At 29.0% G+C, this 12,960-nt stretch overlaps 1 protein-coding gene across 1 annotated transcript in view; it reads left to right on the top strand.

Moving 5' to 3' along the window:
• The window catches only part of LOC100199700 (uncharacterized), a 202,000-nt gene that overhangs the window by 127,376 nt on the left and 61,664 nt on the right, over positions 1-12,960 (top strand). Inside the window, exon 20 of the mRNA XM_065813582.1 lies at positions 2,455-2,760. Coding sequence (XP_065669654.1) covers positions 2,455-2,760 — 306 coding nt within the window. The remainder of the gene's footprint in view (positions 1-2,454; positions 2,761-12,960) is intronic.

Raw genomic sequence — 12,960 nt, 5'->3', positions numbered from 1 at the left:
TTATTTAATATTGATATAATAAGGAGATTTAGTGTTTTACAGCTATTTTACCATGCCCCCATTAAACATTCTAATCCGAGTGCGCAACAACAAAAGAATTTAGATAACCATCAAAATTGTATACTCTATTATTTTTTGGCTTTTGTTACGGATCGTCCATAAACTTTACGGATCATTACTTTCACAGATTGTCCATAAACTTCAGCTTAACTTTTTGTTACGAATCGTCCAAAAGTTATGCAACACTGAATTTCACTAATAAACACAACAAAACAGATCAGAATTTTCCCTCGCAAAGTCGTAAGTTAAAGAAAAAATCAAAATTGCTCATTAAGTTTAACGAAAATCACCTCCTAAAAGAACTTAAGATCTCCTTTTTTTAAAATAAATTAGGTGTTGCCTAATTTATGGACAATCCTTTAGCATTTTATAGTCTATAGTTTTTTTTTTTATGGTTTATATAATAAGTTTTTTAATGGTCTAAGATTTTCTTAGTTCTGCCATTTGTATAGCATTGTGTACATACATCTGTAAGTGTAAATATCTTTAGCATATGTTGAGTTTGCAGGCAGTATATGAAACAATCGTGTATAATAAATCTATAAAAATGAGAAAACTTTTGAATTTTATTTTAACAATTAGAAAACTTTTTTGACATACTATTATTTTTTTGCTATAAATATTGCTAAAGTTGTTATAGATATATACTATAATAAAAAATTTTGCTATAAATATAGCAAGATTAAAAAATATTTAAAATTTATTAGGGGAGGTCTTTAATCCCCCTAAACAACACTGATGACAGCGCACTAAACCACTGAGCTATCAATGGTATGCGTTTAGGAAAAAAGCAAACCTAATTATAAATCTCTTATAATCTCTAGGTATGCAGAAAAGGTGTGCATGTTAATTTTTTTGCTCTTAAAGCAATTATTCAAAATGAATTATTTTGTGTAAAAATATTCAAGTAAACAAATAGTAGGTATAGAAATGATTGGTGTTGAATAGACAAGTATAGAAGTGGTAGGTTTAGTAAAGACCTGTATTTTCTGGATCCGGAAATCTAGGATATACATATAAAGAAAAAGTATAGAAAAAGGCAGTGTGGAATAAACTAACAAAGACTCATATTTTAGGGGTCAGAACAGATAGTATTTATTAATATTTTATATAAAAAATCATAAGCAGTGATTTGTTACTTATCTTAAAAGAGTTTCAATAATATGAAAACATTAGTAAAGTTCAAAGTTATTTAATTGTAGCAGCTTTCAAAAACATTTGTTATTTTTCTTCAAGAAAATATTTTATCTTTATGAGTGTGTTAACTTTAATGACTTTTGAATAAAGTTCTTTAAAGAGGCTTATTTTTTAAAAATAAAATTTATTAAAAATTTTATTTTATTTCAGAATTTGTTTTTATTTTTTAAAGTTATTTTAATCAAATTTTATTATTTACAATAAATTAAAAAATTAAATAAATTCAATACACCTTAAACCATAATGCATTTCAAAAATATTTATTCCAAAATACCCTAATTTGGTTTATACACATGTCAGAATATATAAATACTTATGCATAAATATTATGCATAAATGTATTGATTTTCCATATGATTAAAATCAGTTGTATATTTTAAGATAGCTAAATAAATAAAGTTGTAAACTAAATTATGCAGAGTTTGCTAGTGTTTTTTTAACATCCGTGTTATTTAAAAGAAATATATATTTTGATTTATTATGATTTATATAGGTTTATTAGATTATTTTTTAAAATATAAAAAATAATCTTATAAACTGTTACTAGTATTTGAAAAAATTAGAAACAAATTATTTAGTTTTATCTAGAAGTATTTTAAATTTAGAGTATTTTGAACCTTAGTTATCCCAAATTGAAAATGTTTCTTTAATGTTTCCTCATTAACACATAATTCCAAGAGATGCTTAAAAAAGCCTTATAATTGTTTGGCTTATGTGAAACATAACTGTGGAGGACATAGTAGTGTTTTTGTTTCTTTATTCTTAAGGTAACATAGTTTGCAGTTTGTTAGAGAAGTTTTTTAAGCTTTATAAACTGTTTTCTTAAACATTTTGTGTTCCCTGAGAACATGATATCATTAACTTAATACGTTTAACTAATAAAACTGTGTTTTGATTTGCCATAACTGCAACCAAAAACATCTTCTTATTTAAAAATTTGATTGACCCAAACATCCACTTTATTGAATGTGCTGAATCAGGAAAAAAGAATATTGCTTTATTGTCTGCATGAAGAAATAACTTTGTTCTGTTTATGTGGAAGATTAGCAAGATTCATGCCTTTAATTTGTGCATATCTTATGAGATCTTTTAGCAGTGTTATATGCTTCTCATTTAATTGAACTATAGAGAACTTTTACATAATTTTATATTATTTAATATTGTTTTATATTATAATATTTTCCAAAACATTTTTAGTACCTGATGCACCATCAAATATTTCTACTTACACATGGAATAGAACAACAGTCAGAGTGAGTTGGAATTCAATTCCTCTAGAGAATAGTCGTGGAATAATCACTAGTTATATAATTTGTAGAAGACAACTGTATGCTAATGGTACAATAGGTTTATGCTATTGTTTTGAACAGTTAAATACTTTTATGCTTGAGTTTGGTTTGACAAATTTAAAAGCTGTAAGCATTCACAACATAAGTGTAGCGGCTTGTAATAAAGCAGGTTGTGGAAATCCAAATTACATCATTGCAAAATTGTCACCATTCGGTAGGCTTAAATAATTATGCTTGAATAACAAATATTTCAAATGATTGTTTTTTTCATTCCAAAAAACAAGTCAGTAATTTTAAAAATGTGTTACAGTAGCAGATATATATTTATAATATGTATATTTACTACTATATATGTGTGTGTGCGTGTGTAGAGGAATTTTATTCTAATGCATGAATTTAATGAATATAAATGAATATAAATATTTAATGAATATAAATACTAATATATTAGTTGCTTTTTTACATATTATTATTTTAGAAAAAAACATTTTTAATTTTGGTATATATATATATATATATATATTTTTTTTATTATTTATTCTTCTTTTGTTAATTTCCAATAATTTGGGGTTGTGGTAGAACGTTCACTTTGTGGGTGTTTAAATTGGGTGTAAATACTTTTTAGTTTAATCGCCACCGCATTTTTAAAATATATATATATATATATAAATATATATATTTTAACTACAATATATATATATTTTTTAAACATCTTCGCTTCCAACAAGGCTGCAAGCAGCCACTAATTAAAGTTGGAAGTTACTGAAAGAGAAAAAATGGAGATTGTAGAGCAAGATAACGATTGACAGACAACTTAAAGGATTGCAAATTATATGAATCAGGAAAACAAGATGAAGAAAGCAAATTTCAAAGAGCTGATGTTCGAGGAAAAAAACTAGATGAATAAGCGTTTTTGGAGCACTTAGGAGCAGTCACAGAAAAAGGATGAGACTTAATTGAATGACGAGTAACACGAGAATGACTTTTAGTAGATGACCCAAGAGACACTAGCTCTTTAGAGCAGTGCCCATTATAGTATTTGTAGAAAAGAGAAAGAGAAGCAACATTACGACGATGTGATAATGGTTGGAGGTTGGCTGCAAGAGCAGGTCCAACTATGTTTACATTGCATTTTTGCATCTTGTCTAAAAGAGAAAGGGCATCGTTAAAAGATCCACTCCAGATATGGCAACAGTATTCGATACAAAGCCGGATTTGAGATTTACAGAGATAGAGAATAAAATCCGAAGTAAGAAAGTGGCGATATCGATAAAGAGATGGAACCTTATCAGATGCTAATTTTGAAAATGATTTGATATATGGTTTCCAAGAAAGATTAGAAGTAAAAGTTATATAGGAAGATCTAAATTATTGTGATAACAATTTTGAAATGTCAAGAGCGATGGCCTCAACCTCTCCACCTTTATCTAATGCATGATAAAACCTATCAGTTATTACTGTTAGCAAACCAGCTGTAGAACGAAAAGATCGAAATCCATATTGATGGTCAGAAAGTAAGTTATTAGATTTAAGATGAGAAATTAAGCGTTTGTTAATTAAAGATTCAAAAACCTTGCTTATGATAGGAAGAAGACTAATGGGACGGTAGTTAGACAAATCAGATCGCTTTCCAGAATTTTTGAAGATAGGGATAACGGATGCCACTTTCCAGCAGGCTGGAAAACAAGACTCTGATAAGCACTTGTTAAATAGTTTTGAGAGTATAGACGACAGCTCCAGAGAACACTTCTCTATAACAGGTATGTTGTCCGGGCCACAAGCTGTAGAAGAGTCTAGGCAGGAAATTACTTAAGATACAGAAAGTGGAGTGATACGAATGTCAAGCCATGAATCAACCTGTTTGTTGGCAATATCAGGTAGAATGCAACTAGTGGAATCAAGATATGATATTGATGAAAAGTTTTTAGAAAACAATTCAGCTTTGTCTTTAGGTGAGGTGACAAAGTCTAAACCATACAAGAGAGGTGGAATTAAAGATTTGCCCTTATTATTGATACCATTAAAGATTCTCCAGAAGTCACGAGAGCCTAATTTTTGAGATGAGATACGAGATTTCATTACCTGAGAATAGCGGGCTTTGGGGTTAGACAAAACCTTTTTACAATTGTTTCTAGCAGTAAAAAACAGACGTCTGTTTTCTGGAGAATTGTTTTGCTGATAAATATGGAAGTAACGGTTTCAATTGGCAATCACAGCAGCACAGTGTGAGGAAAACCATGGAGGAGAGTGAGGCTTGACCTGGAATCGTCGAGAGGGAACAAAAGAATCCATGCTACCCTGAATCCACGAAGTTATGTAAGATGCGCATTTGTTGACAAAAAGACAAAAGATTTCTACCCAAGAGTCATCGCGAAAAATATAACAGAAAGAATCCCAGTCAGCTTTACTGTAGTTGTAAGAGGTATGATAAATAGGGGATTCAGGTGATGAAGAAAAATGAGATATTAGTTTTAGAGAGATCAAACTGTGATCAGAAGTGCCTAAGGGTGAATGTGGAGAAACTGAGCATTGACTAGGATCAGAAACAAGACATAAGTCGAGTAGAGAAGGCAAATGATTCGGGTTGTCAGGAAAGCGAGTTGAAAAGTTGACTATTTGAGTTAGGGTTTGTGAAAGGCAAAAATTGTGGGCTTTAAAACCTGCAAAGTCACTGACACTAGAGCCAAGCCATTCAGAGTGGTCATTCAGTTCAGCATTAAAGTCACCGATAACAACTATATTAGCTGATGGATAAAGAGAGAGGGCTTGGTCAATATGATCAGAAATAACATCAAAAAGAGTGCAGTCTTGAGATGAAGGATTCAAACCTAGTTTCACAACAAATGGGTGAATTCTTACGAATGTAAATGCCCAGGCCAAGCATGTGACATTGGAGTCATTGCAAGTTAAAGGAAGATAACCATCAACACTAAGATCGCAAGATGAAACAGCTGAACTCAAATTAATCTCACAAAAAGCAAGTAGGTCTGGTGAACTTTGCAAGAGATAAGACTCAACAGAAGAAAAGTTACTTCGAAGACCACGAATATTTGTGAATGATAGGTTTAGAGAACTTGGTGATGATGATGGTTTTTTTTGTTTTATAGTTTTTGGTACTTTATTCATTTTAAAATTAGATTGTAGAACTTGATTCAAAGCATAGGTAGTACTCAGAACAATGTTTAATAGCCCATTCAATTGCCTTATCACTACTAATAAACCCTAAGCCGTAACAAAGGGCTCCAAATGTGGCCTCCACAATGCACACCGAAAGTACAAACAGGGACACCATCCATGCGCTACATGGCACTGTTAATACTTTGATATTTTTCAGCTGTTGATGGAATCAGCCTCTCTGAGAGCTACCACAGAGTTTGGGAAACCTGACTACCAGCTGGCATCAGAACTATAAAACTGAGTTTTAGAGCTGTACCCTCATTAGGAGATAATAGAATGAGTTGACTAGTCATAAAAACAGAGACACAAGCAAAACCCATGCATTGAGTCAAGTAGATCCAGCATTCAATATCCTAAACTAGAAACAAATTATTAAAAATACATCTGCGTCAGCCTAATAGATGAAGAAGGGGTGTGAAGCTGGTCAACAGATAGAATTTGTTTACCCCTTAAGTCTTTGCCTAGGAGGCCTTCTACAAGACAGTAGCAGGATGCATTTAACATCTGCCCAAGATGAGTATTTTTATCGAGACACTATCTTTAGCCTTTACTCAGCCAAGAGTCCCAAGCCAGGGGGTGTTTTATATCGGAGTAGACACCTCCAAGCCTTTGCCTAAAAAGGCGTATCCTACAAGGCAACAGGACATGAAGCAGATTGTACTGGGTTACATATTAAGTAGCAGGATAACCTGACCTGACTAAAATTATTGTACTATATAAACTGTTAATGCGGTATAATTGGGTTGTAGTGTGTTTTAAGTTGATTAAACACAGTAAGGAAAAATTGGCAAGATCATTGAGACATAAATTAATTTAGCAGCGTTTATTGTTGAGCAGATGTTGTGTTTTATTTAGTAAGCTAATACGCCCACTGATCTTATTATATTTAAAATTTAAATCGTTGTTAAGTGAAAGGGTTGGATCTAGATGATTTCCTAAATATTTATATGTTTTGGTATTGTTTATTTGAACTTCTTTAATATGTAGATTTAAGCACCGGTATTTAAATAATTTTCTTGCGGTTCCAAAAAGCATTGCTTCAGTTTTACCTTTTTGAAGATTTATCAATAAATCATTTATTTCAAACCATTGATTGACCATGTAAGGTTCAAATATAGGTTTTATATATATATATATATATATATATATATATATATATATATATATATATATATATATATATATATATATATATTATATATACATTTATATATATATATATATATATATATATATATATATATATATATATATATATATATATATATATATATATATATATATATGTATATATATGTATATATATTTACAAACACAACTATGAAAGCTTGTTTAAATAGCATCTCTAATGTCACACTAAAATAGCTTGCTACTAGCGGCTTCAGTACATGCATAGACTATCTTATAGCTTGCTACCACAAAGGAGTGCCACTACATAGACTTAGGGTTTGGCAAGGGGCGGCAATTTTTTTTTTAATTATTCTTTGTTTTTTTCTTCCTTATTTTTAAAACACATTATGCTATTAAGGTAGGAAAATTTCACCAATTTGTTATCTAAATATGCTATAGTAAATTATATATGTATACTTTTTTTAAAATCTCGAGATCAATACTTGGACCCAGGAGTAGGTAAATACAATACTGAAATCCCAAGATTAAAAATATAGCATAGGGTTATAAACCCAAGTTTGCACAGTTTTTAGAATGACCAATTTAATTGAAAATTGAAGTTTTTATACATTTACATATTTTTTATGTTTAAAAGATTAAGATTAAAATTATGGTTTTTTTCGTTCTCTACTTAATTCTTTAGTTAAACTAATTTATTGTTTGTTAAGGTTAGTGAGGAAAGTGCGCATTTTTTAATAAGTATTTTATTTATATAAGTGTTGCTTATGAAGCAATTATTTGTTTGTTTGTAATACAATTTAAGTGTTTTTTAAAGAATAATAAAGCCTGTTGGCCTAGTTATCCCATGAAACTGGGGCAACTAGGTCATGAGGGTCTTGGTTTCATAATCGGGCCTGTTGGAAAACATGTAAATGCCATGAAAAAAAATGCAACAAGTTGTTTTTCATTCAGTTATCAATCAGTAATTCAGTAAATAAATAGTAATCGGGTTGATTAAGCGGCTGATGTAAGAAAACACTTACATAATGATTGAGTGAAAAATTAACCTAAATTTCAGAACTGGAATTAAATAAAAAGTAAATAATATAATTTTATTATAGTTTTATATATTTATAAACTAGATTTTTTTTGATGCTAGATAAGTACCTATCTAAATTGTTTGGTATATGATGAATAATTTCTAAAGTAAACAGTTCACCTTCTCAATTTATTAAGTCATAAACAAGTACGGTTCAACACTGCTTGTACTATTCATAAAAGTTAATCCTTTAATGAAGTGCCAGAATACAGTGTTTTAATGTAGACCTAGGAATATTGTACAATGAAGCTGTTTCCTGAGTTTTATTATTATTCCTTATATATTTGATGTCATCTTTCAAAACCTCCTAAAGTAGTTTATATCAATTCCTTTTTGGATTTTCTAATGTATGTTCTTACCATAATTAATTAGTGAAAAAAAGCAATATTTAAAAAGTTAAATAAAAAAAAACTGATTTAACTTTTTAAATATATTTATTTATTTAAATATAGTTAGTTATGTAGTTATTGTAATTATGTATTCATTTATGTTAATTACATCTTATTATGTCAAATTGCGTATCTGAGTGTGCTCTTATTATTATTATTATTATTATTATTGTTATTATTATTATTATTATTGTTATTATTGTTATTATTGTTAATATTGTTATTATTATTGTTATTATTATTATTGTTGTTATTGTATTGTTATTATATATTTGACAATTTTTTGAATTCAATGCTTCAGTATTATGCTATTTTCAAATAGTTGTTAGTTTTTTCCTTTAAGAAATAAAAACTATGGTTTTCTAAAAAACAACTTTTTGATGTTGTTTTATATTCCTTCTAAGACAATTTTAATCATAAGATATTTGCTTTTATTCATTGTTAAATCCATGTTCAATATGGAGATTTTTTACTCTACTGTAAAACTAATTTGACTAAGGTTATTTAACTTATCTTTGATGATTGGTTTTAAATTGTGGGTAGCTTATGTTATTGTTTGTGGAACAACATAAATGGTTAAATTAGTTCTAAAAAGAATGAGCTGAACTGTAGAAGACTGGCTGAAAGTAATTTGGAAATAAAAAGCTAATTCCCAAGATATTTTTGTATTAAATTTTATATTTAATTTTGGTATTATATTTTCCAACAAAGGTATTGATAAGTATGTGATGTTTGAATCAAGCAGTTGCATGGCATGGGAGAAAGTTTTTAAAAAATATTGGAATTTTAGCATGCACAACCCACTCAATCAATTAATAATTTCAAGTGAAAAAAGTTGAATGTGATGACCCGGTACCATACATTACTAGACTTTAACCTAATCAAAAGTATTTGGTCTTATCAACCAACTTGGCACATTTAAGCTTAAACATTTAAGCTTAAACATTATTTATAGTTAATACTGTTATATATATACTATTAAAGTCATATGTTATTTATAGTTACTAGCAGAAATCAACCCATTATACGGGTTATGGGCAGTCTGTTACTTAATTTATATTGGCTGTTTTCCACAAAGTAAAGTTGCGAAACCATAACTAATAGCCTTTTCGAAAAACGCCTTCAAATTAAAAAATTAAACCATCTGTAAAATTAAAATAAAAAGTATGCGGAGGTAAAATAACTTACCAATTATTTAACGTTATTTAAGTAATTTACAACTGACATAGGTCATATCAGTGTAAGGCAGAACCATTTTCCTAGACATTACCAAGTTTAACACAATACGTTTTTAATTACTGACACGTTTCTTTAAAAAAAGATTTTGTCTTTAAAACGTTAAATGCACACACAACTAAATGAATTTATTATAAATAACTAAGCAATTGATTACAAATACGTTTCAAACAAAAAAAAGTTAATTTACAATCAAACACGTGTATAACAAATTTAAAAAAAATCAAATTGAGCTAAATAAGTTGCATTTATATAGCTAAACATATTGTCTTGACTTATAGTAAATTTTAAAAGCAGTGAGCTCAATAAATTAAACTACCAATTAATTATTTTTAACAATAGAATGTAGCATCATATTATGATGATTGAGTAATGAATCAATTTAACTATATTTAAGTTTAATTGGTGAAAAAAAAATTAAATTTTAATTAAAAAAGACAAAAACAAATCAAAAATACAACAATATATTATTTAAAAAAATTACAAATTAAAAAAAAAAATTACATAATTATAAAAAAAAAAATCACCAAAGAAAAATCAGCAACAAAAAAGTTAAAAATATCTTCACTTATAGGAAGACATTTACAACCTTTTGGTTGCTGTTTTTTCTTTGGTGTCTTCCAACACCCCGGTATGGATGAGCCCTCCATTTAAAGGATGGCTTATGATTAATTTGTTCATTTATTAAAATATTGGCACAGTTGTAACCCTTGCATATGTATTTGTACAAATATTAACCTGAATAATAACCTGAACAACTTTCCCTTGAACATGTTCAGGTTTTTGAGTTTCAAAAGCGTGGTTTGCCACTTGTTCATATTTTACTTCACTTTGCAAATTTGTTCATATTTTATTTTAGCTAGGAGATGTTACAACTTTCTCTAATACACTGTGCTTAAAAAAGTCATTGAGAAGGTTATTTAATTTAAGTTTAAATACTCAAGCAACCAAGTCAGGTCTAACATTTGCTGTCTGACCTAGATATAAATTTTAAGTTATCTCGTGCCATTTTGGGTTGTAAGTGAAAGTAATAAAAAGATCTGGTTTTCTTTTAAAGCTCTAGGACTTCCTACATAAGTTGATGGGAAAACTACAACACGTCCTGGTCTGACAATATGATCATTTCCAAGGTTGTTTACATGTTCGTGTAAGGCATCATACTGCTCGCTTCTCAGTTTGTTTTGGTTATTTCTGACAAAAGCAAGGCGCTAGTCTTCTATTTTAATATACGCATCAACAGTATATTGCTGAAACAGTTTTTTGCCATAAAAGAGTGAAGAAAAAAATTGTCTAACTGAAAGTTTATAATTGTAATACTGAGATAATCCAACATGGTTTCTAACTAATGTAGCACGTTCAGGGTTGTGAACCAATTGATTATGCCAACCAACATCACCTCTTGGAAAAAATAGAGGATAAACCATAGGATCTAAGTTGGCAGACATACTTGATATAGTTTTAAGAGGATGACCTCTTGGGTTAATAACAACTTCCCTGGAAGCAGGTGGTTCACCATCTTCACCAACAAATACAACTGCAACTTCATGTGAAGGGAGATTATAGCGATGTCTATCTTGCCCTTTAAGTAAAGATATTTTTATAACCGACACTGAGCGACCTTCTAGAGCTGCTCTACAAATTTCTTCATCTTCCACTTCAGCCATGTTTTTAAATGCAAGAGCAAAACTCGCTAATAAGAGTTTGCAATCAAAACATTGAATGATTTAAGCAAAGATCATTACCACGTTGTTGCATTCTAAAATTTACTGCTGCAAGTGGATTATAGATGTATAATTGACAATATGTCGGCGGAACATCTTGATTACCAATACAATGAAAAACTTGACCACATATTCTAAAACATGGCGGCCCATGATTCATGGGTTGAACTACATTAGCTTCAAATGACGCAAAAGAAAGACAGACATTATAATTTATAATATATTTAAAAAAATTCAGATTAGCATTTTCATCTGCAGAGTTTCCTTTGAATAAATCTTCTAAATCTAGTGGAAGTGATGAAGGTTGCAACAAAACTACCTTTCCATTATGGCAACATACAAAATGTGTTTCATCAGGAAATTTCTTAGCACCACAATGCTGACAAATTTAATTCATTTCTCCTAAATAGTTATAATCTGGAATAGTATTACTTCTTGCATTACAATGCATTCTTTTGCATCTAGTAGGATTTCTAGCATTTTGTAGATTATTAATTTCGTTTCGCCTAAGCCTATTTCTTTCATTTCTGTGACAATTATTTTCAACTTGTCTAATGAAGCTCTCCTCATTTCGATTCGAATTATTTGCTGCTTGCCGAGCAGTGTTTCTAGAATTTTGTCGATTGTTAATTTCATCTCTCCTAAGCCTATCTCTTTCATTTCTGCGACGATTAACATGCCTATTAACATTTTCATTTTCTAAACTAATATCTGCTTCTGGCCTAATATCATCCATTTAAACTTCACTTTTAATTGAAAGCAGTAACAAAAAATCTTAAACGAATCCTGAAGATTGCTGTCTTTCCTATATAATTTTTTTTCTACTGTAAATAGCACACACAAATAATTTTTATATATAACAGACTGTCATTTAAAATAAACTATACAATAATCTTATGACTTTAAAAAAATATATATCAGCTAGGAGATGTTTGAAAAAAATTAGCTTAGCAAATAATAGTTAAAAAAATTATTAAAAACCTGCAATTCTAATAATAAACATACTGATAACAAAGAAAAATTAAAAAAAAACGCTGTAAACCCTTTTTTGCAAACTTAAATAATATTTCTTCAAAAAAATTATTAGTTAACGTTTTTAAAAAATTCACAAAACTTGACAATATTTTGTTCTTCTATTACCACATAAATACATCATCTGATCAATCTAAAATAAAAAATGTAACAAATAACTAAATAAGAAAAGTATTACAAACAAAAAATGAAAATCAATGTACCTTATAGAGAAAAGCTGTTGTGATTTACCAGAGTAGTACTTGTTAAATATTATTATTTCATGTTAGCTTTTACAAAATAATTTATGCTGGAACATCATGATTCCAAAATATTTATAGCAAAATCATGCATTAAACAGCGCTAAAGACAAAAAATCAAATTTAGATAAAACAAATTGTATATATGGCAAAATAATTGGCTTTTAGTGAATGATTAAAAGCAGTGATTTTTAATAAAATTACTTATTTACCATTTTTAACAATAGACATCATCATGAAGATAAGCCAAATGTCTATCAGCTCAAAAGATAACAAAAAAACATCACAGCAACAATACACAACTATAGCACACACCATAAGTTAATATAATATGCATATAACATAACTTAAGCAAGATAACATTCATATATAACAGAACATAAGTAACAACATTAAGCAAAATGTTATTAA

This window comes from Hydra vulgaris, chromosome 12 (assembly GCF_038396675.1).
Source record: "Hydra vulgaris chromosome 12, alternate assembly HydraT2T_AEP".
In the NCBI taxonomy this organism is placed as follows: domain Eukaryota; kingdom Metazoa; phylum Cnidaria; class Hydrozoa; order Anthoathecata; family Hydridae; genus Hydra; species Hydra vulgaris.
This window is presented reverse-complemented; position numbering and strand designations above follow the sequence as displayed.